Raw genomic sequence first — 24,276 nt, 5'->3', positions numbered from 1 at the left:
AAAGGACATGGAAGCTTCATGCCCCTTGGCCATGACTGGGGCCTGGAGCTGCCCCCTCAGGGCTGGGTTTACCCTGCTGTAAAGTGAGTGGTCAGAGAGGCCAGAGTCAAGGTCACCCGGCACATTGGGGGAAAGCTCGCCGGAGGGAGGGTCATGCTCTGATGATTCTCGGGGGCAGCAGGCAGCGGTCCTGGTGAAACATTAACTTGTGGCAGCTCAGGAGGCAGTAGCACCATAGGAACTCCTTTCCCCGGCCACAGGGCTCCCCTTCATCTTTCCTGGGGGCCTGAGTTTCAGCTGCAGCTCTAGCCCCCGCTGTTTGTGGAGAGGTTATTGACCAGAGAGGCAGCACAGCGTGGTGAGCAACTTTCCTGGAGCCTCCAGGGACCCCTGAGGGCCACCCCCAAACCTTAGAGGGCTCTGCTGTGAAGCCCAGTGTCCCAGACCTCAAGCTGGTAAAATCTTACATCAGAGCTGCCTTTCTCTGTGTCTCTGTCTCTATCTCCTCTCTGTCTGTCTCTTTGTCTCTCTTCTCTGTCTACATCTCTCCGTCTCTCTGTTCCTCTGTGTCTCTCCATCTCCCTCTCTCCCTCTTTGTCAGTCTGTTTCTTTCCTCTCCCTTTCTCTCTCTCTTTCTCTCTCTCTCCCTCTGTTTTTCTTTCTGGCTCTCCGAGTTTCCATTTCTCTCCCTCTCTCATAAGCCAACACAGGAACAATTAAACTTAATACCCATCTGTCTGTTCTCCCCACACTCTTGGTCAGCCTCCTGGCCACCCTCTCTCTTATACCTGTCTTGGTGACATCCTCGTGCTCTCCCTGTCACTCTGCCTGCCACTTCCTGGCTCAGTCCTGGGCCTCACAGAGCTTGTGAGTCTGGGGTGTTCTCAGGCGGTGGGCTAGGCTCTCCAAACCCTCCAGAGATGGTCTGAGAACTGAATTGCTCCCCCATGGGACCCAGGCCAGGGGACTTCCTCCTGAGGAACCTGATGGCTCCAGGCTGCTGACCCCAGCAGGCGGTGGGGAGGGGCTTGGGGAGTGTACGTGGGCACCTGCCCCTGTCCCTGGATGGGGGCCCTGCAGAGGTCCAAGTGGTGTCCCACGCTGCTGTTTGTGCTGCAGCCCAGGCTACCTCGGTTGAGTGTCTGTGGGCTCCAGGAGAGGGTGCAAGGTGTGGGAGCCATGGCTGGACTAATGGGGCCTGAGGGTTTCACATCCATCTCCTCAGGTTCAGAGACGCCTGCGGCATGAGGCGCAGCAGAACAGCGCTCTCCTTCCTGCTGAGTGAGGTGAGAGGGGTGGTCTTATGCAGGCCAGGGGGGAGGGGTTTCCCAGGAACTCCCTACTTTGAAACACCCATAGCTGCCTGAAGACCCACTTACCAGTGGGAAACCAAGGACCAGAGAAGCCGCTAGAAGTCTGAGAAACAATCCAGGTGTGCAGCCCAGGGTTGCAGCCACTGTATTGAGAAATAAGGGGCCAGCGGGGCAGGGGAAGCAGAGACCCTTGGCTCTGGAACCAAGGCTTGTGATTGCCTAAGGAAAGGAGGCCGAACCTGTGGGGCAGGGCCAATAGCTCCACTCTGGGAAACTAAAGCAGGATTAAAGGTAGTGAGCAGGATTTAGGTAGTGAGCTCATTCAGCAGGAGCTGGATTTGAATCCCAGGCTTGTCACTGACACCTGAGTGGCTGGTAACCTCTCTGGGACTATTTTCTTATGTAAAAAAAGTGAGCTAAAATTGTGTGGCTTGAGAGAGGTCAGGATGAGCCAGCAGGCAAGTTCCCACACACATTAATACATTTATCCACCCCTATCGCTGAGCGGGGCACAGAGACTCATAGACTAGGGAGGCAGGTGTTAAATTAAGGCCAAAATTAAAGTGTGGGGGTGGGTTAGTACGAGTGAGGCTGCCCAGGCTGGGCTGGAAGGGCTTCATGGAGGAGGTGACAACTGAGCTGAAGAACAGATGAAAAGAAGCAACTAGCCATGGGGAGAGCTGAAGAAAGGGTATTCCGTGCAGAGGGTACAGCTCCTGCAGAGCCCCCCAGGCAGGTGTAAGGAGCAGGCACAACAAGGAGGTTGGTGAGTCTGGGGCACACTGAGTGAGGGGAGATGAAGGAAAGGGAGAGGGAGCAGTGGGGCAGGCAGGGACCAGGGCATGAGGGGCCTCAGGGACTGCCATGAGGAGTGTGGATTTTGTTCTAGGGGTGCTGGGACCCACTGGAGCAGGCAAGGGACAGGTTTAGTGTTTGTCTTAAAGGCAGGACTTGGGGGTCGCAGCCAGGGCCAGCACATATCAGGATCTGGGGGATGGGGGAGATGGACAAATCGGAAGACAGCTTCTCAGCCTCCTTCCAAGCCCTTCCCCTGCTCCCCTCCACCCGCACCAGGCCTTTCTTCTCCACGCCAGCCTCTCAACCAGCAAAGCTATTAGTCTGAAGTGGCAGTTTGATTAATGTTGCAGCTGAGAGGCCTGATCCTCGTCCCACCCGCTTCAAATAGGGAGGGGCAACAGGCTGGATTCTGGGAGTTGCTAAAGCACCCCCTCACTGAACCCATTGCAGGTGCTGTGGACTCCTTGCCACAGGGCCTGTCTTGTCTGTTTCACCCCAAAACCAGCTGGGCCCCCCATGAACATCACTGCCTCCGGTGGCTCTCCCTGGGGGTCACATGACACATCAAACCTGAATTGCCCCAGATCTTGTTGCTTCCCCCCAAATATCCCCTATCCAAGTAATGGTAGTCCCACCCACCCAGGTAACTGTATGACTACTAGTTAACTGGAAAATTACCAGTAACCCATCATTAACACTAATTACCCTTGAATACCCTTGAACACCCTGCAGGCATGGTCCATCTCTCAGCTATCAAAACATATCCCAAATTCACTCACAGGCCCCACCATTTGCAGCTCAGTCTCTGCCCTGCCCTGAGGTAGGCACAGAGGCTTCTTAAAATCATAAAGCAAATCACATCCTTCAAAAGCTCTCAATCCACTCTCTGAATTAATTCCCAATTCTTCATCCCACCTCTGAGGTCCTGCATCAACTCCTCACTCCACTCTCACCTTTCGCTGTCCCTCAAACCTGCAAGCTTATTCACACCTCAGGACCTTTGCACGTGCTGTTCCTTCTGCCTGGTGTGCTGTCTCCTAAGCTCTCTGCTGGTCAGCTCGTTCTCCTCTTTCAAGTCTCAGCTCAGTTACCTCCTCAGAAAGGCCCCTAACTATGCCTGAGTGACATTATCCCCCCATCACTCTCCAGGTCCTTACATGATTTAATTTTCTTTCTAGCATTATGGGAACTACCTTTTCATATCTGTTGAGTAAATAAATGAATATGAATGTGGGCAAGTGGTTTTACCATCTGGAGCTCAGTTTCCCCAAGCAGCAAATGGGTAGCTGACATCCGTGGGCATTCTGTCCTGGGAGGGGCCCGTTTTCTACACCCCCCCACCCACCCTCTGCTTTCCCTGAACACCATCCAGCTGCTGGGAACCCTCTCTCCTGGGGGAGGCCAAGTGTTGATAGTTTAGATTTCTGCATCAGAGTTCAGGAGCCTGTGGGAGAGGGTGGGGACGGTCAGTTATGCTCAAATGGAGGGGGGCAGGAGGAATCCTGGGTCCTAGAAAGATCAAATCTGTGCAAAGAGCTGGAGAGGGGAGTGAGGCAGCCACCAACTGTGTAACCCTCAGCAGGTCATTTCTCTCTAAACATTGATGTCCTCATCTGTGGCATGGAAATGAGAAGAAAATGAGCTATGTGATTTTCCTGCCCTTAGTAGAGGTTCTGAGGTGTAAACTGATGTGAACTCCTCTCAGCTTCTTCCCTCCTCCCACTGCCCTGGCCCTGCCCCTGATCAGCCTTGTGGTCTTAGGCCTCAGTTTCCAAATCTGAATGTTTAGTCTGATGGTGGACACAGACTCATTGGTGAGGCTCAGGGGCAGAAAAAGGGAAAAGGCTGGGCTGCCCCTTTGAGCTCTACCTCCCCCATGTCCCCATTTACCTCTTTGACCCCCAGCACACACCCTTAGCTCAGGGTTCCAGCTTTGGTGCCACTCCCTGGGGTCAGCACCGTGGACAGCCCTCAGCCTGTGGTTGGCGTGGGGGGGGAGGGGTCGTTCTTTTCTCACCAATGACCCTTGGTACAGTTTCCATACCACCACCACCGCCATCAACACCACCCACAGATGGGGAAACTGAAGCATGCTTGTCCTAGACCACGCAGCATGAATCGAACCCACCCCAGATCTTTGGGGCTGGAGAGCTTACACTCCTGATTCATTAATTGAACCTGTTTGGATTTTAAATGTTTATTCAGAGCATGCTTGCAAACAAATTTCATTCAATTTCTCCTATTCAGTCCTTCTGTCAAGAAATGAACTGAGGCTCAGAATCCAGAATCCTACCTCCACCATTTACTTACCAACTGCAGCCTGGAGCAAGTTACTAAAGCTCTGAGACTCAGTTTCCTTATTGGTAATATGAGGGTAATAGTGTAAAATGGCCTCATTGTGCCCTCATGAGCTGAACAGCACCTGGTGGAATAAGTGTGCAAGACAGCCTAGCTATTGGTAATGTAGTCATTATGCACTCATTTACTTAATGCATGTCTTATTTTTATGTTTTAATAAATAATATAATTGATGAAATACCATTAAAGTGCTTATTATTATAACAAATAGCAGTATATATTGCATGATGTTATAAATAACTAATATACTGTGTATTAATTGATTAATAAATAAATATTGCTGTAAGGCCTACTGTGGGCCAGGCACGATTTGCAACTGGCAAGGCTGAGGTGTTCCGATTTAATAGATGAGGAAACTGAGGTTCAGAGAAGTAAATTCACTCAGTGGGGGAAGAAAGACTGAGATACCGCTCTCTGGGCCAGCCCAGGTATCTGGGCAAAGGAATCTCAGAGCCTCATAGTCCCCAAGGTCCCAGGAAAGTCCCATGCCTGGGAACTCACACATGTCTTGTTACTGTCTCCCTAGCAGGTCCGAGAGTCTGTGGATTCTAGCTCAGCCCCCATGAGTCCCCTTGGCAGTGGTGTCATCTGGAGACGCTTCTCAGGGACCCCGTTGCTGCCACCGCTGTCGAGCCGCCTCAGGTCCCCTGGAGAAACTGAGCCCAGTTCCTGTGTGGTGTTCACCATCGGGGCTCGAGGGACAGAGCAAAACCATGGCCCAGCTTCAAGCAGGTGAGGAGGCAGGTGGGGATCAAGGGGGCCAATCCAGAGCAGGAAAATTTCTCATCTAGCTGAACTTTTCTTTAACTTGGTCATAAAGCAATTATTAAGCACCTACTGTGTGCCAGGCCTTGCACTGGGGATGTAGCCATGGGCAAGCAGGTGCTCGCAGGCTGATGGTGGAGACAGGCTCATACTAACTGGAGATGAGAGTGCCATGGAGCCAGGAGGGGCTTCTGACTCAGCACTGGGGAGTAAAGGGTGAGAAAGGACTTCTTGGAAGATGTGGCATCTGAGGATGAGGAGGTGGCTTAAAGGATGAAGAGAAGTCAGCCAGGAGGAGCACAAGGAAGGGTATGCCAATTAGGAGGAACAGACCATGCAAAGCCTTAGACTCAAGAGGATCAGTTTTATGAGGAGTTGAGTAAAGATCAGCCTGGCTGGAGGGTGGGAGGAGAGCCTGGGGTTGTGGATAGGGGTTGTACCATACAAGACCTCATGGTGTGTAATGGGGAGCCATGGGTGTGTTTTCAAGAGAGTGAGTTAATATGATTGGTCTTTTAAAAAATTCCTTCTGGCTGCTGTGGTGAGAACTGTCAGGGGCAGGGGTGGAAGCAGCAGAAGCCCAGCGAGGAGGCAGTTCTGGGCAGGAGATGGTAGTGCCTGAGTGAGGGTGGGAGCCGTGGGCTGGAGAGAAGTAGGCAGATTCAGGAGTTATTTATGAAGTAGACACACCAGGCATTGGTGGACACCAGCAGAGGGCAAGAGAGAGGGGGGATCCGTGTGGACAGCTCCTGGTCTTTGTCTCTTCACATGTGACACCCATTTTCATCCTTGCAATGATGCCAAGAGGTGGGGACACCATCATTATCCTCACTCTCCAGAATAGAAAACAGGCTTGGGGAGGGGAAGTCACAACTGGCCAGCAGGAGAATGCATGTCCCCAACCAGTGGGTCAAGTTGTCCCTTACTGTCAGTTTTGGAGGACAGGGGACTGAAAGGGAGGCCAGGAACTGAGCCATAAAAGTAAAGAACAGCCCAGCTGAGCATGGCTCAGCGATTGAGCATCAGCCTAGGATCCAGGAGATCAAGGTTCAATTCCTGGTCAGGGCACATGCCCGGGTTGTGGGCTCGATCCCCAGCAGGGAGTGTGCAGGAAGCAGCCGATCAACGACTCTCTCATCATTGATGTTTCTCTCTCTCTCTTCCTCTCCCTTCCTCTCTCTGAAATCAATAAAGATATATATTTTTAAAAAAAACAACTTAAAAAAAAGTAAAGGACAGACAGGAGTCATTTGTTTTTCATCACCCAGCAAGACATGGCAGTACTGAGGCTTGAGCTTAGTCTGTCTGGCTCCACAGCCCAAGCATTTTCCATTTCTCAACCTGGGTATACAACTAGGGTAGAGGGTAGAGTCTTCTTGGGAAATATTCATGAAATATCCTCTGTGCCCTCTGAAAAAAGTCAAGGCTCTTCCTGTTCACATATTTTCTGCACTAAGTGGCCTCAAAGACCTACCTGCCCAAGCCCAGTGCCTACACTGCCCAGCTCTACTCTGATCCACATCCACTTTTTTTCAAAAATTTTATTGATTTGAGAGAGAGAGGAAAGGAGAGCGAGAAAAGCATCAATTTGTTGTTCCACTTATTTATGCATGCATTGGTTGATTCTTGTATGTGCCCTGATCAGGAACCCCCAGCCTTGGTGTATCCTAACCAACTGATTTACTCTGCCAGGGTGTCCACACCTGCTTCTGTTAGCCATGAAAGAAAATGTTCTCACCCTTCCTTTGCCAATTCCCAGGAGATTTCCCCTGAGATTAGAATGTCTGGTGGGCAAGGCCTTGAGTTCCTAGAACTGGGGAAGGGAGGGGCAGGCCTGTGAGGTGGGGCCTGTGGTGTGTGACAGGACAAATGAGATCCTATCATTTCCACTGAGGGTCTGGGCACTGGTGTGGCTATAAAAGGGTGCCCTTCTCTACCCACTCCCACTGCTGGCAGCCCTGACCAGAGGCAACTTCTGTGTGGCCACCCCAGGCATGCAAATTTTTCTGTTCTTCCCGAATCCCTACCTGGTGTGGGTGTGGGGTTGTAGGACTCCAAAGAGACCCCACCTGGGTCTGAATGGCTAAGCCTACCTTCCTGAGCTTGGTGGAGAGACAGCCATTTGTTCCTCCCTCTGAAGACCAGAGCCCTTGCCTCTGCTTCCAGAGTCTTCTTTGCTACCGTCCCTGGGGAGGGTTGAGGACCCGCCGCTGCTCCTCTTTCAGCACTGCCTGGGCGGACGGCGCTCGGGTCGGAGGTGTTCTGGAAGCCCTGTGTCCCCGCCCTGCCTTCAGCACCGACAGGTCCAGGACAGCAACTCGCTGCTTATCCACCCTCAATCTACTATCTTCTTCCCTTTCAACACCAGAAGGAGGGACAGTGCCCAGGCGCTGGGGGTCTCCCACGGCCCTGTCTCCCTGCTCTCCATTCGGCAGCAACCGGGAAGACAATTTCTGTCTTCTCCGCTCCAAATCCCCGTCTTGACTTTTTTCGTTCAGCACTAGAGGAAACGACAGATCATTCTTGGCGTTGGGCCTCTCCCCAGCACCTATCTCCAACCCCCACGCCCAAGTTTTCCACCCCCCCCCCCCCAGCTATCCTTCAACACCACTGGGCACGGACAGCTCCTCGGCGTCCGCCCCACCTTGAGTCCCTGGTTTCCTACCTTCCCCGGCTCACCCCCGCTGGCGAGAACAGCCCCTCGCCTCCGCCTTCGCCCCCAGCCCTGGCCAGGCCAGGGCGCAGACACGACACTCTGCGTTCCGGGACAGCTCCCGCCCCCTCCTCTCTCTGCTCCCCTCTTCTGGCTCATGGAGGCCCCGGGGGTACTAGAAGCATCCAGGGAGCCGAACCGCCCTCTCAGCCGCCAAGGCTTAGCCAGACCCCCGAAGCACCTGTGGCGGCAGCCGCGGCGCCCCATCCGTTTCCAGCATCGATTCCACTCGGACCCGGACAAGTCCGCGGGCCGCAGCGAGCGGGACCCGGGCCCGCGGCCGGCGCTTGAGAAGTCACAGCGCTCCTGGCCCACCTCCTTCCACAGGCGGTAGGTGGGTGGGGGCAGGGCCCTTCCAAGACGTGGGGGAGGGGAGCACAAGGCCTGGTGGGAGGGTCCTTGCTTCTCCAGGGGCAGGGGTCTCTGCTGTTTATCTGAGGCCGGCGCTTTACAGAAAAAAAACAAACTGTTTTAACATGGGGTGAAGCTGGGGTGGTGATGTCATGATTGTTTATGGGTGTGTGTGCCCGGGTGTGCCAGGTGTGGTTGCATCTAAGTGTGTGTGTGAATCTGAGCAGTTGTGACCCTGTGCATGCTCTGACCTGCTGTGTGAGTGTTCACAGCCAGCTGCATCTCTGTGGGTGATGTGCTTGGTTGGTTGTATGTTCACCAGTTGTGTATTTGCCTGTGTGGTTTTCCCCTTGTGGTCCTTGTGGGTACCTCGACCCATGTGATTGTCCTCATTCTAACCCAGTGAGGTCCTTCAGTCCCTGGAGTGTCCTCGGGTGTTTGTGGGGTTGTGGCCACCACTAGCATCTGAGATGAGAAGGCCAGGTGGGGCTGTCCTCAGCCCTGGAGGAAGGAGCTTCCTCTGTGGCCTGTCCTGCCACCAATCTTCTCCCCTACCGCTGGCCCCTGCCACCAGGAGGAGGAGAGGAAGCCTCTTGGGGAGCCTGAGCACAGGATGCTTCTGCCCTTAAGAAAGGATGGGGTGGAGAAGCTGGGTGTTAAAGAGGGGAAGGGCTGCTCCTCCTGTTTCATACAAAAGGTGAGTGGGATGCTAAGAGAGAGATGGAGAGAAACAGCAGGTGAAACACGGACTTTGAGGGGGCCAGAGGTGGGAGTCTCAAGCCACTGGTCCAGGGCCTGAGGGCTCAGGAGCAGGATTCAGGAGCCTCAGGCCCTCCTTGGGTGGGAGTGGGAGCCAGACCCGGTCAGATCTGGAGTCCTGGGCTTGAGGTGAGGCTGATCACCTTAGGGGAGTTATTTTCCTCTCTAGATTTTCATTTTCTCCCACCTTGGTCCATGGACATTCTGGGGCTACTGGTTTCTTAATCTATAAGCCTGGCCTAACCCCCCAGGGCCCTCCAGCAGCAGTGAGATTCCCCCCTCCCCCCATCCTAAACTCCTCCTGCCCTCCCTCTCCTGGTGACTCATAATTTTCCATCTTCAAGAAAGAACAAACAGAGACTGGATTTTGGCCTGTCTAGGAGCAAAGCCCATGTGGCTCTGTAAGGGGTGTTTCCCTGTGAGTGTGTACTTTCGTGTCCTGTCCATGTGCTGATGTGGGGGAAGGGGCTCAGCCCTTAGGTTTAAGGCCAACTTGGATCAAGGCTAATCTGCTAGGTGCTCCCCAGCAAGCAGAGAGTATCAGTGAAATGTAAACACACATCTGTATTTCCTGTATTTTGTTGAGAACTTTCTGTGTGGGAGCCTGGTCCCCCACTGTGGCTCTCCTCCCCACTATCCAGATGGATCACCTGGGTTTGGCAGGTTTCTGGCATCTTGTTCAGCAAACATTTATTAGCCACCTACTGTGTGCCAGGCCTGTATTGGGGACACAACCATGGGCAAGCAGGTGCTCACAGGATGATGGTGGAGACAGACTCATACAATCTGGAGAAGGCTTCTGATGCAGTTTTGGAGGGTAGGGTGTGAAGAAGGACTGCTTGAAAGAGGTGATATCTAAGCTTAACTTGAAGAATAAAGAGAAATCAGCCAGAGAGAGAACAGGGAAGGGTATACCAATTAGATGGAACAGATTGTGCAAAGCCTCAGACTCAAGAGGATCAAGTGTACAAGGAGCTGAATACAAACCAGTGTGGCTGGAGAGTGGGAGGGGAGACTCCTTATTCATTTTCCAAGCATTTACTTAGAACCTGCCTGAAGGCACAGCTGGTAGCAAGGCAGACGTGGTCCTACTTTTGAGGGGCTGGTGGGCAAGGCAGAAACAAATCAAAAAATCATGACAGTAAATGTGAAACTGTACTTGTGAGAGAAGGGTGCTGAGAGTATTTACCCAGCTGGTCAGGGAGGGCTTCCTGGAGGAGTGATGTTCCAGCTGTGACCTGAAAGATGAAGGGTCAGCAGGGTAAAAATGTTCGGGCAAGGGCATATGGTGAGAATGAGCTGTTCCTGATTCAAGGAACAGCAAGGAGCAGGATGATGCTGGAGCAGAGTGAGCCAAGAGGAAGAGGGTGGGGAGGCCAGCAGGAGTCAGGCATCACAGGGCCTCCAGAGAGGCGTGGATTCAGATAAGAGGGCAATGAGGAGCCACAGGAGGGTCTGGAGCAGAGGAGGGTGAGATCAAACTCATGTGAGCATCTACACACATGACATGGCACCCACTCTCCTTTCTCTCTTCAGACTCTCCATGGAGATGTGGGGAAGTCATTTCTCCTTTCCAGTTTGTCTGTAAAATGGGCACAACAGCACCCACATCCTGTCTCCCTGGGGCCATCTGGTGGCAGAAGAGAAAAGTGCCTGCCCAGGGCGGGGATGCGCAAATAAGGGAAATCAAGAGACAGTGATGTGCTTAGGGCACCAGAGACTGCTGGGCACCTCCTCAGGTCATGCAGCACACAGGGACAAAGTCAGGATGGGGATCCTTGGGTCCACCCATCCTTTAGCCTCTGCCCCTTACCTGTCAGGGTTTGGGGCCACCCAAGGCTATGCAGGCCAGGTTCCAGTGCTGAGTCTCAGCTCTGTATCTCCATCCAAAAAGCTATTAATAACACATTACTGTTAAAACTGTTAATAAAATATTTAAGGTTGAATCTATTAATGAAACATTAATATTAAACTATTGATAAAACATTAATGAAATCTGGGACTCCAGAGGGGATAGAGCCAGTTAAGCATTAAGTGGTAGAAGGCACAGGCTGGGTAGCCTGCTGTGGCTGTGACCTTAGGCAACTGAACACACCTCTCTGTGCCTCAGTTTCCCCATCCCCAAAATGAGCATAATAGACCTCATTTTCTTTCTTTCTTTTTTAATATATTTTTACTGGTTTCAGGAAGGGAGAGAAACATCAATGATGAGTCATTGATTGGCTGCCTCCTGCATACCCCCTGCTGGGGTTTGAGCCCACAACCCCGGGCATGTGCCCTGACTGGGAATCGAACCTCAATCTCTTGGATCCTAGGTCGATGCTCAACTGCTGAGCCACGCTGGCTGGGCAATAGTCCTCATTTTCAAGGGTTGCTCAAGTAGCTTTTATGTGCACAGCTCTTGGCTCAGAGCCAGGCAAGTAAGTGCTATTTGTATTAATGTGTTTAGTCTTAACCATCCATTTCATGTCTGTGACTTTAGAGGAGGGATTGAATCCCTCAGTTTCTCCTTGGGGACATAAAACTATTACAAGCCCCTCCCATGGAGCTGGGGTGGAGTCAAGGCTCCTGGGAGGGATCCTGGCCCCAGTGTCTCCACCAGGCTGATTCTGGCAGCCTCTATCCCCTGGGGATTGGCTATAATTAGGTGCAGCCACAGCAGCTACAGATGGTATTTTTGTCTTGGGGACAGCGAGTCTGGTTCCCACCAGGTGTCTGGTTGTAGGGTCGCAGATGGCAGGAAGGGGTTCCCAGACAGACCCTTGAGACTCCTTGTCCTCCTGGGCCCCCAGCATGACCCCTCTCTGAACCTCCATTTTCCTCATCTGTACAATGAGGCTACTAGTGTGGTTAGAAGGTCAGGAGAGGGTCAGTGTCTCCTCCCTGTGGTGCCTCAAGCTCCCCCTATTGAAGCCCTGATCACCCCAAACTGTATCTCATATTTCCTTAGGTGTGCCAGAAATGTGGGTACCCCACAACTGATATAGTCCCCCCAGGGGCAAGGCCCAGGCAGTGGGGGGCAGGGGTCCAGCCTCCCTGAACTTCAGTGGCCTCTGCCTGTGATGTGGGCATTTGGGTCCTGCCTCCAAGTGTGACATCCTCTGTGATTTGGTTTCCTTTCCTACAGTACAGGGCAGGGCCACCAACCCCAGCATTCTGAGGGTAGAACACCTGGTATAGACCCTGAACTCCCCCAGACACCAGAGGTGAGGGCTCCCTTTCCAGCCCCCCCCCCCAGCTCCCCTTCCTGGAGCGGGGGGTGGGGGTGGGGGGGTGGCTGATGCTTCACAGAACAGAAGGTTTGGCTGGAATGGAGTGCGGATGTTTGTCCAGTGGGGACAGCAAGAGAGGGGAAAAGATCCAGAGACAGGGCCTGGGGCATGTCAGAGCAGGTGGGGGTCAAGTGGGGACTTGTGGAGGGGGACTGGGAGAGGAACAGCTGGTTTCTAACCCCTCTGCCCTGACATGAAGTTTTGTGTCTGTTACCACCTTGTTCTACGCCTCAGTTTCCTCACCTGGCAAAAGAGTAAGGGCTTGTTGCTTCTGAGTAGCCCATTTGTGGCTCCAGACCTCAGTTTCTCCATCTGGAAAATGGGCAGAGTGGGACTGGAAGCACTGTGAGGGATCTGGATAGTCCCTTAGCAAACTCTGTGACTTGGGGTGCTCTTTTCATAATGGAGGGTGCTTCCCTTTCTGATTTCTACATCTCATTCTTTTCAGCCAAGTTAGTCCAGAGAACTGCGCTATTGTGAGACGTGTTTGCAGAGACCCCCTTCCCCCAAAGAGGGGGAGCAGAGAGCGGCACCCAGCTCCGTGCCTCAGTTTCCCCATTTGTCCAGGTGGGAGCTTCCGGGGAAAGGTCCCTGGGTAAGGCGGGGCGGGTGCGCCTCCTGCCGCCCCCCGCCGGCCCCGCCCCGCGGCTGTCCAGGGACGATTCCTCTGCGCGCACTCTGTCCGGCCTCCACGCCGTCACAGCGATGCAGGGCACCCCCGCGCCTGCCCCGGCACCTGGGCCTGGCTCTCCCCGGGACTCCCCGCGCAGCTCCCCCGGGCTCTTCAGGAAGCTCCTGGTGAACCAGAGCATCCGCCTGCAGCGGCGCTTCACCGTGGCCCATCCTCTGTGGTGAGGCGGGAGAGCTGGAAGGGTCACTGGAACCGCCAGCTGGAGGTGGGAAGGACACAGTCGGGGACCGCTGGGGCAGGGGCAGGGCCAGGGCATGGGCGCTCTGCCCCTCCCGCCCTTTCTCGGTCCTGTCTTCTCCAGTCCTCTCTCTTTCTCCGTCCACCCGCTGCCTGGACGAAAGCCCGAGCACCGCCGGCTGCTCCTTTCCGCTGAGTAGCCCAGAGCGGGACGAGCTCCCGACTCCTCCCGACCCTCCCGGGGGGCAGGCGGCCTGAGCTCCCAGGGGGTGGGGGGAGGGGAGCTGCTCCCCTCCATCCTTCCCGGTGCCCGCGAAGAGATGCCCTGGGGGCTTCACCTGAAACCCTGGGCGTCCCCGAAGGAAGACCCGATTCTATGGGGCCTTCGAGGCATGGCATCCTTAGCATGAGAGAGGCGCTTTGCGTCCCAGACTGAGAGCTGATCCCCTCGGCCCACCTCGGCGGCGTCCTCCAAGGACTTGTCACCTCTCTGGGTTCGAATCCTGGCCCTTCAGGAAGCGACTGTGACTTCATGGGGTGTGGGGGCGAGCCTAGGGTCGGAGGTGGGGCTTGTGGGCGCCCGACTGTGTCTGGCACCTTGCGCGGGTTCGTGCTGCATTCACACCCCCTTGATAATTTGGCACCTGGTGGCTCAGAAACTGAAGACCCGTCTCCAAACAGCCAGTGACAGTTGGGGGTGGTGGGGCGGTCGTGGCCGTGGTCCCTGATGGCGCCATTACAGCCCAGGAGGGGGTCCCAGGCCCCGGAGAGCGTCCCCTGGGCACCCACCAGACGCCTGCGAAGGGTGGTCCCTGCCCAGGGCTCCGGAGAGAGCACAGGGGCGTCGAGGGAGCACCCTCGGGTCCCAGAAGGTGAGGCTAGAGAATGGCGATTCATTCCCTCGGAGGCCCCCGTGCCTCAGTTTACCTGCCTAACCCATGACACAGGTGCAGCTTCCATGGTCAGGGCGACCTCGCCCCGAGCCGCCGGCGTCATGGAACCACAGCCTGACCCCGCTGCTCTCTGCTAAGTTTAGAGCAGAAAGAAAAACAACTTCCCCGGCTGCTACCAGCCCTTAACGAGCCGGCTCATTGGTTTCGAACCCAGCACCCCGTTGGCCTCTCCCTGCTTCGGTTTCCCTAGTTATCCATGGGGGTGCTGTTCCAGAACCTCTGGGGAGAGGCGAGGAGGGGGAGGGGTCGCCACCCCTAGGCCTCCCCGTCGGGGGGCGGATTAGTGTATCAGCCGCTAGCCCCCCTTAAGAGCGTTCCTCCGCCCGCCTGCGCCCCGCCTGCCGGGCAGGTAAGGGTTAAGAAGGCCCGGCCGTCTCGGTGACGTCGCGAAGCGGGAACTCGGACGCACGCGCGGTGCTGGCTTCTTTTCTCGCGGCCGAAATTGAAGCGATCGGACTAAGCCTCGCACGCCCGAATTCTCGAGTGAGGCCGAACATAGCCGAATGTTCCCGAACGCATCCGAGCCTGCCCGAGCGCGGTCGGACGTAGCCAAGGCAGAATGAACTCACCCAACCGAACTCAGCTGGACCAGACTCAATAGAACTTAGACACGACCCTGCCTGACCTAGCCGGCCCGAGTCCAGCCGAACCGGACACAGTCCTGCCGAACCCCGGATGGGTGACTTGGCGGGGGACCAGGTGGACACTGGCCGTTGGCCAGAAGCCCCAAGCTGTGGGCGGTCCCTGGTGTCCGTCTCCTGCCTGCCCCCTCTCAAAGCCGGTGACCCACAGACAGTCCCTCTCCCCAGCTGCTAACTCCCCATCCAGCATCTCTGTTCCTGCTCACGTCCCCTCCCACTCTTTCTCTGACCTCTGACCTCTGACCCCAAGGAGGATGAGCAAACTTTCCTAATTACCCTGTCAGGGTGTGGCGGGAGGGAGGGGCAGGGCTGAGAGAGCTGGGAGGGAGGAATTGGAGATTGCTCGGAGCAGGGGGTGCGGTGAGGAGGATGGTGCTCCAGGAAGAGGCACGGCCCTTGCAGCCCAAGCCCAGAGGTGAAAGAGAACAGGCAGAGCTTTTGGGTGAAAATGAAGCAGAGGAGTAAAGGCAGGACCCAGACCCCTCCAAAGAGGAGAGTCCAGAAAGTCGTTTCCAGTCCTTACCATGGGACCTAGACCTCAGTTTCCCATATGGAATATGGAAGCCCGTTGTCATTCTCAGGTGTTCAGTTGTACCTCCCTAAAAGCATCCTCGGAGAAGACTCTACCACACCTATGTTAGGGAGATTGGTGTCCAGAGAAAGGCTGAGACCTACCCATGGTCACACAGACATTTGGGGACAGATCTGAAACTCACGTCCCAGAGTCCAGATGGATTCCAGTGGGGAGGCTCCTGTAGAGACGTGGAGACCAAAGCATGAGGGGTGCTGGGTCCCTGAGTAGGGGTGTGAGGCAGGTGGACAAACTAAGCTACTCCTTCGTGGCCCACCGTCTGGCTCCAGGGAGGATGTGAAAGAACAGGGTGGAGCCTCCACAGGCCATCTGCTTGCCAGGCCCCTTGGCTCTGACCATGCCTCTTCTGCTTCCAGCTTTGACCTGGAAAATGCACACTCATGTAAGAGAAGTGCCCTGGACCCTCAGGTCATCCAGGCCCCTGCCCAACACAGCCAGCGGCGGGAGTCCTTCCTGTACCGCTCGGACAGCGACTACGAACTCCTGCCTAAGGGTTTGTCCCAGAACTCCTCTGTGGCCAGCGACCTGTGAGTCTGAGGCTGGTGGGGTAACACCTTCTCATTTCTTCCTCCTTCTTTTACTTTTCCATTCAGCACACTTCCTTCAAGGGGCCATTTGAGCTGGGTTTTGAAGTTTAAGTAGAAGTTTGTCAAGAAGCCACTTATTCAGTTGAGCATGCCTAGAATGATATCTGGTGATCTGTGCTTGACTTTAGGCTAGGGTTTGGGTGGCAATCCAGAAACATTAAGATCAATTAGTAGCAACTGAACAAATACCTTAATTAGAGCTTCCTGGTAGCCATAATAAAAAGGGAAATATAATAATATCCCTGCTGTCCCCAGGACTCAGTTTCCTCATGTGTGAGGTTGGAGGGGCTGTGGTGGCTTTCAGAGAAGAGTCAGGTGGGGGGAGCCCGGGGCCCACTAGGGCACCAGAAGGAGTTGTTGTGAAGGAAGGATGTGCTCAGCTGAGGGCATAGTGTGGGCAAAAGATGAAAGATAGCACTGTGTTGGAGATCTCCCTGGTCGACATTTCTGATGTCCTATTTCCCCACAGACATGGAGAAGACATGATTGTGACACCTTTTGCCCAGGTGGGTTCTCACTCTTCTCCCCTCCCTGCATGAGCCAGGCAAGCAAAATCGATCCTTCCCCGCTTTCCAATGCTGATCATCCCCCTCTTGACAGGTCCTGGCCAGTCTGCGGACTGTTCGGAGCAACGTTGCGGCGCTAGCCTACCTGCAAGGCCCAAGGGCACCCAAGTACATAGGGGGGTGGGGCGAGGGTGGGGCCTGGCAGAGAGAAGGGCAGGGCTGGGAAGAGGGGGCGGCTCCAGGTGGGCTGGGTGGTGGTGGGGCCTTATGGGTGAGGCGGACCACCCCTGAGCGGACTGTACTGCAGGCAGGCATCCGTCAGGAACCCCCCATCTGGCAGTCAGCCCCCTCCACCTACAGGTAATGCTCCTGCTTCTACCCCTTGCTTACACTGTGGTACTGCTGTCAATTTCTTCTCCATGGTGACCTTCCTAGCCCATGAATCCTTAGGCTGTGCTCATTGTAACACTGGAAAAAACCCTAGGGGATGGAGTCTACCATGCCCATATTACAGATGGGGAGGCTGAGGTCCAGAGAGGGACAGAAACCTGCCCATGGTCACATAGCCCCTTGGGGACAGGTCTGCAACTCAAAACCTGGGCTCCTGAGTGTCCCCACTGGGAAGGGCTCTAGGGTCCTGATGTAGAGTGGAGGCATGAAGGGTGTGGGGTCCCTGAGTGGGGGTGAAGCAGGCTCCTGACAGCTCAGCCCCCAGAGGACACTGGGCAGAAGCTGGCTTTGGCGACACTGGATGAGCTGGACTGGTGTCTGGATCAGCTGGAGACACTGCAGACCCGGCATTCAGTGGGGGAGATGGCTTCCAACAAGGTGAGGAGGGCCAGAGATTGGAGATCACTTGCCTCTGCCCACAGTGCCCCCTCATCACTGTCCTCACCTTCCCCTGCAGTTCAAGCGGATGCTTAACCGGGAGTTGACTCACTTGTCTGAAACCAGCCGCTCTGGGAACCAGGTGTCAGAGTACATTTCACGAACCTTCCTGGGTGAGCTATGGTGGGTCACTGCCTGGGCAACATACAAAGGTAGAAAGAAAGAAGAAAAGAAAGACTTCTACTACAGACCTCACCTGGGAAAGACAGAGCCACAGGGTGAAGGCTGGACCAGAGGGAGGAACAGGAGGAACTTCCAGGAGGAGGGGAACAGTAAAGCTAGGGTATTGAAGCATGAGTAGAAGTTTTCCAAGAAGGAGATGGAGGAAACCAGACAGCTGGGTCTCCAGCTTGGGAGATAGAAAGGACACTGAGCTGTTTAGGGCAAAACACTGAGCCCCAGGCTTTCAGGGGCCATGTCCATCAGAATGGGTTACTGAGATTAGCCATGGAAAGAGGGATAGCTGCAGGCCGGACTGGGACTTTGCTCTGAATTTACTTTGATCCAGGTAAAAAGGAAATAAGTTAATCCTGAGGCTTAGCAAAGTCTGGGACCTGAGGCTAGGCAGGACAACCCTAGCAGGTGAATTGGCTTCTCTGAGTCCCACCCTTTCCTCCCTCCAGACCAGCAGACCGAGGTGGAGTTACCTGGGGGAACCCCAACAGAACCCTCAAGGCCAGTGTCCCAGATCAGCGGCCTGCATGGGCTCCCCCACAGTGCCAGCCTCTCCACAGCCACCATCCCACGCTTTGGGGTCCAGACTGACCAGGAGGGGCAACTGGCCAAGGTGGGTTCCCAACTAGAATGCTGAGACCCGGAGTAGAGTTCAGGATGCCCTGTTTTTTGCCTCAGTTTGCCCACTTGTGGGGCTAAATGTAAGATCTGGGGCTTGGGGGAGGAGCTTGCAGGTCCAAAGTCTGGGGAAGTTGGGCTGGGGTCAAGCTCCAGTTCTTCACATTTTAGGAACTGGAAGACACCAATAAGTGGGGGCTTGATGTGTTCAAGGTGGCAGAGCTAAGTGGGAACCGGCCCCTCACAGCCATCATATTCAGCATCTTTCAGGTACCTCCCATGCCCTTGGTTTCCAATACCCCTGGGCTTCTTTCATCCCTTCCTACCTCAAGACCTCAGAGAAACATATACTTCGACTCCTCCCTAACACCCCTGAGTGGGATTGTTTGAGCAGGGTATTGAAGGATGAATAGGAGTTGACTAGGCTGATCAGTTCATAGCTGATTGTCAACAAGCCTAAGCCCTGGGCCCAGGCTTGAAGAGACCCAGTCTGGAGGGAACTTCTGTGGGGGTCAGAGATAGACCAGAGGGGAAGGACAGAGACCAAGTGAATTCAGAATTGAGGGCATCCTGGAAGATGGGGCATTTGAGAGATGGATAGAAGTTCAGAAGGAGAGAAGTGTGCTGCCACCTGGAAACTGAGGTCCTAACTGGGGGCCTGTGGTGAACCAGAAACGGGACCTGCTCAAGACATTTCAGATCCCAGCAGACACACTTGTCACCTACCTGCTGACACTGGAGGGTCACTACCATGCCGATGTGGCCTACCATAACAGCCTGCATGCCGCTGATGTGGCCCAGTCCACGCATGTGCTGCTGGCCATGCCTGCACTTGAGGTATGGCCCTACAGGCAATCTGGACAGGTGCAGGGTGCAGTGCAGAGAGCCCGCCCTCACCTCTTATGCCCATGCCTGCTCAGGCCGTGTTCACAGACTTGGAAGTCCTGGCTGCCATCTTTGCAAGTGCCATCCATGATGTGGACCATCCTGGGGTCTCCAACCAGTTTCTCATTAACACCAGTGAGTCAGGGGGCCCTGCCTCCACCTGTCAATCATATGATCTCCAGTGGTCCCATCCCTGCTTTGAGCCTAGTTTTCCTGTTCGTGAAATGGCTATGACAATCTTCTCTTCCTTAGGTATTCAGAGTGGGTGCAGGTACATAGTAGACACTCAGTAAATGAGAGAATAACAAGTGTGGCAGAGCTGATCTGAGCCCACTGAGATTTTAAAGTTTAGGGTCCTTTGAGGTATCTGAAAAAGCAGGTCAATAAGCAATTATTGGGCACCTCTTGTATACATCCCAGGAGAGCTGGGGATGAGGGTAGAGCCCTCTCACTCAAGGATCCCAGAGTCTAATTAGATAAAGATTCAGTTGTTCATTCAACCAGCACTTAGGATAACTCTTTCTTGACATGTCAAGTCCCCAAGGAGTCTCCAGTCTCAAGGAGGCAGAGCAGAGCACAGATGCTCCCAGCCCCTTGGAGTCAGGGCATGGCTAGAGAGAGACACAGAGTCATAGAAGGCTTCCTGAAGGAGAGGGCATTAGAGTTGGGGCTTCAATGCATGAGTAAGAGTTTTCAAGAGTTCACCAAACCTGCCTTTTGGTGAAGTGGGTTTGTCGAGCAGATCTTGAGGTTCTCCACCTTCCCCACAGACTCGGAGCTTGCGCTTATGTACAATGACACCTCTGTGCTGGAGAACCACCACCTGGCTGTGGGCTTCAAGCTGCTGCAGGCAGAGAACTGCAATATCTTCCAGAACCTCAGCACCAGGCAGTGGCTGAGTCTGCGCAGGATGGTCATTGACATAGTGAGTTCACAGCGATAGGCGGGGTGGGGTGATCTTCACCAGTCAGACCTGGGCATGTCTCCACTCTGGACCTGAGCTTCCTGATCTATAAAATAGGGCAATGACCTTCTAAGCCCTGGGTGGGGTGACCAAGCCCTTGGTCTTTGCTGTGGTTTACACACAAGCGATGTGGAAACTAAACTGAGCTTCTGGGGTTTCAGGTGCAATTTTTTTTTTTCTGAGCCTTTAGTTGTCCATTTGGTACTTTTCAAATTGGAAGCTACCAGTAAGTTTTGGGGTCTCATGCCTCATTAAATCATTTTGTAAGCATTTATTGAACACCTATTGTATGCTTGCTCTTTATAGTGACCAAGACAGTTCTGGTCTGTCTGAGATTCCAGTTTGTGAGGGAGATGGACATGTAGGTGGGAGCCATAGTGGGGACCCCTAAGCAGAGCTATGATGGGGGCATACTCAAGGTCAGGTAGGGCTTCCCCAACAGGGAACACTGAAGCTGGGGCCTGCAGGGTGGGGAGGGGCTGACGAGGAGTATTGTTCCCAGCAGAGGGAACAACATGTGGGGAGGGTTCAGAGGAAACTGAGGCTCCCAGTGAAAAGGAACTAAAATTCTGGTGAGACAGAGTTGGGGCCTTGGGTGGTGAGCATCATTTGGGGCAGACTGGAGGTTTGGGAAGTTTTGAGACTTTTATCTGATTCTCAGAGAATCCCATGGGCTGGTTGTCTGTTACTCCTGGGCTAGGTCCACATGGGTCCAGCGATGCTGATTTTTAAAGTTATGTTTGGGGCTGAACTTCCCTCCAAATTACTGAAAACAGCCTTCCCAGGTACACGGTGGCCATGGGGAAATTTGGGGAGCACCAAGTCAGGTTCCTCCCAGCTTCAAGACCACCCATGGATCCCATGGCCCTCTGGATAAGTTCCCCACTTCTCCCCCAGGCTCTCTCCTGTTCCTGTCAACCTCACTTGCTCCAGCCATAAGTGCTTTCTCTATGTTCCTCAGCTCATCCAGCCCCAGGGCCTTTGCACAGGCCATGTCCTGGGCTGAGCCTTACTGCTGCCCTCAGGTACATCTCACCTCAGCCCCCATATTTAACCTTGAACGTGTGGAATGCACCCCATGAGCCTAATGACCTCAAAGATGGCACACATCTTTGACTCAGCTTCTTTCGTGAGCTGGCTTTGCAGCCAGTCATGTTACATCCCCCCATTTCATAGATGAGGACGCTGAAGCTCAGAGGGCTGAGGGTCCTAGTGGGTGTGATGTCTGGGAGTAAGGGGTGGGGTGGGAGCAACGCTCATACCTGTCATTCTCCCCTCACCTGTCCTCAGGTGTTGGCTACTGACATGTCCAAACACATGAACCTCCTGGCTGACCTCAAGACTATGGTGGAGACCAAGAAAGTGACAAGCCTGGGAGTCCTGCTGCTGGACAACTACTCTGATCGCATCCAGGTGTGTGGCAGACCCTGGAGCCTCAGTTTCCCTGCCTCTCACTCAGTTGCACTTATGAAGTGTTGACTGGGTGTCAAACTTGAAGAAATGGAGGCACCAAAACTCACGTGACTGTGCTTTAGCCACTCCTTTCCCTTCTGGGCCTCAATTTCCCCACCTGTAAGAGGGGTGTGTCCATGGCGTCAGCCTGGCAACGGGGGTTCTGGGCCTGATGTTGCCTGGCCCAGCCCTCCCGAGCCTTGGTCTCCGCAGGTCTTGCAGAACCTGGTGCACTGTGCTGACCTCAGCAACCCCACTAAGCCGCTGCCCCTGTACCGCCAGTGGACAGACCGCATCATGGCTGAGTTCTTCCAGCAGGGAGACCGTGAGCGAGATTCGGGCCTGGACATCAGCCCCATGTGCGACAAGCACACAGCCTCAGTGGAGAAGTCCCAGGTCAGAGGATGACTGGGTCAGACTGGTGGGCACTGAGCATGGGGAGAAAAAGGAGTGACGGAGCTGACCCCATGTGTTCCGGCTTGACCCCTGGCTGGTAAATGAGGGAGTGTGGCCCAAGGGCCTGGTCTGCCCTGGGCTGTGTGGAGTCAGGCAGGGATGCATTCTCCCTGGGCCACAGGGAAAGGGATCTACATTCATGGGGTTTGAAAATGTCTGTCCCGAGTGGTATGGGGGACCCTCAAGGGGATCTTAGTCTGGGGACACATACACCCAGACCTGAGGGGTCAGTGCTGGGGTGGAAAGAAAGACTTAGGGGTTGGGGGAACCAAGAAGGGGCAGGGAGGCTTTCTAAAAGAGGGATTGTTTGAAGAGGGTTTTGAAGGATGAGTAGGAGTTTGGTAATGGCATTCCAGGGAGAGAGAACAACCTAGGCCTGAAGGCTTGACTGGGTCTAGGTTCCATGGTGACTCACAGCATGGCTACCTCCCCTACATAACCCCATATCACCCCACAGGTGGGTTTCATTGACTACATCGCCCACCCACTGTGGGAGACATGGGCTGACCTGGTACACCCAGATGCACAGGATCTGCTGGACACACTGGAGGACAACCGCGAGTGGTACCTGAGCAAGATCCCCCGCAGCCCCATGGATCCCACCAGCCCTGAGCAGGGTGGCCTTGACAGATTCCAGTTTGAGCTGACTCTGGAGGAGGCAGAAGAAGAGGAGGAGGAGGAGGAGAGAATGTTGGCCCAGGAGGCCTCGGAGTCACCTGACACTGAGCTCCTGTTCTTCGAGGCCAGCTCAGACCCTGGGGCCTTATGCGTAGACAACCAGAGGACCGTGGGCAAGCCCTGCATGGACCATGAGGGCAATGTGCTGGCTGAGCCATTTGGCACCTAATAGCCCCTAATGAGTGGGTGGACTTTCCAGAAAGAGATCCCAGACGACTCATGCCTTGCCTTCTCCACACGCTGAGGGAGACGATCAGGCTTTTAGTTACAGGCAAGTTTCAGGGTCGAATTGGGGATACCTGGCTGGAGTCCACTCTGACTCCTGGCTCTGCTAAGAGAGCTCTCCTCCTCCAGAGTCAGCTCTGAAGTTGGGGCTGGGTCAGGCCCCACTTTTCCTGTGGTCACTTTTGAGCCACATCCATCACTTACTCTTTCATTCTTTATCAGATATTTATTGGGCACCTACTATGTGCCAGGCTTGTGCCTGCTATGTACCTCTAGGGTATCCTTGCGCAAGGGGGTGAGGAGTCAGCCACAAGGAGATGTTCCCCACGGGCACCTCCCTTTCATCTGCTGGGCAGCTCCCCGCAGGAGAATGGGACCTTGAATGGGGAAATGTGTGGCACCAAAGCTTTGTCCAGTCCCAGCTCTGGTTCTGGAGCTCTGGAAGGGGGTGGTAAGGGGGCAGCAAAGAGGGCACTGTGTGGGGACATCTCTGAAGGCTGACGTGTCCTGTTGCTGCTTGTACATCAGCTATTGCTTCGAGTAGCTGTAATTTGTCTTCAGCGGTGTCTCTGGGTGCACCTATTCTCTCTGACCCCAGGACTTACTGCTGTCCCCCCGTTCTCCCTCTTATAGGACAGCAACAAAATCACACAATTCCTGTCCCCCTCTATGGTGGGTCTCTGTATCTCCTGGTTCTGAGGGTGCCCAGACTCTTATGGAGGTCTCCTGGGCCTCAGTTTCCCCTCTATGGCCTGATCCTAGTATTTGGGTAAACTTTGGTTGAGGGGCAGTGTCTGTGAACACCCTGAAATATCTTAGAAATTTGGGGCATTGAACATTTCTCTGGGGTTAAATAAACCTTATTAACGAAAACTAGTATCACTTCCATTTCATGGATGGGGAAAATGAGGCACAGAGCAGTCCTGTTGCTTGCTCAAAGCCATGCTTCGGGCACTGGACCTTAGCCAGCGGCACCCCCTTGTAGCTGGAGGGGTGACAAATTTGGGGGTCCTGTTAGTCTGGTTGGCTGCTCTTCCTGCATCTCGCTTGTTGGAGCTCAGCCTGGGGCAGGAGTGGACTTGGCGGCTCTGTGTTCAAGTCTCAGGTTCAATTCCCATCTCCAGAAGGCTCAGTATTCCACCCCGAAACTTGCCTCCTTTTCAGTGTGCCTGAAAATTTATGTGTGACACAGGTCCTCCCAGCAGCCTCTGGTTTCCAGAGCAGCTTGCTTCATTACTAAATGATTCCATTGATAATTTATCATCACAATTAATGGTCAAATTCTACAGAGGGAGAATTAAACATCATCTGGTGAATTTGCTCCCAGATCTTTAAAAGGCAGAGATTTAGGGGATGCTCATTTACAATTTTTTCTCCCTCCCCTTTTACTTACAAGTAGTACATGTTCACCTTAGATAATTTGGAAATAATGGAAACATAAAGAAGAAAATAAAATTCAG

General features: G+C 54.2%; 1 protein-coding gene across 1 annotated transcript; it reads left to right on the top strand.

Moving 5' to 3' along the window:
* The first annotated feature begins 1,244 nt into the window (after nucleotides 1-1,244).
* PDE4C (phosphodiesterase 4C) lies at nucleotides 1,245-22,938 on the top strand. Its single transcript, XM_087816054.1, has 16 exons — nucleotides 1,245-1,286; nucleotides 4,996-5,201; nucleotides 15,740-15,910; nucleotides 16,440-16,476; nucleotides 16,571-16,644; nucleotides 16,784-16,836; nucleotides 17,192-17,304; nucleotides 17,384-17,477; nucleotides 17,988-18,151; nucleotides 18,328-18,426; nucleotides 18,829-18,993; nucleotides 19,077-19,176; nucleotides 19,812-19,966; nucleotides 21,296-21,418; nucleotides 21,671-21,853; nucleotides 22,371-22,938. Exons 1-16 carry the CDS (start codon nucleotides 1,245-1,247, stop codon nucleotides 22,758-22,760), a joined length of 2,169 nt encoding a protein of 722 aa, XP_087672180.1. The 3' UTR covers nucleotides 22,761-22,938.
* The last annotated feature ends 1,338 nt before the right edge of the window (nucleotides 22,939-24,276 follow it).

The sequence above is a fragment of the Miniopterus natalensis genome, chromosome 4 (genome assembly GCF_054644295.1).
Source record: "Miniopterus natalensis isolate mMinNat1 chromosome 4, mMinNat1.hap1, whole genome shotgun sequence".
NCBI lineage: Eukaryota > Metazoa > Chordata > Mammalia > Chiroptera > Miniopteridae > Miniopterus > Miniopterus natalensis.
The sequence above is the reverse complement of the archived record's forward strand: the minus strand, read 5'-3'. Positions and strand labels throughout refer to the sequence as shown.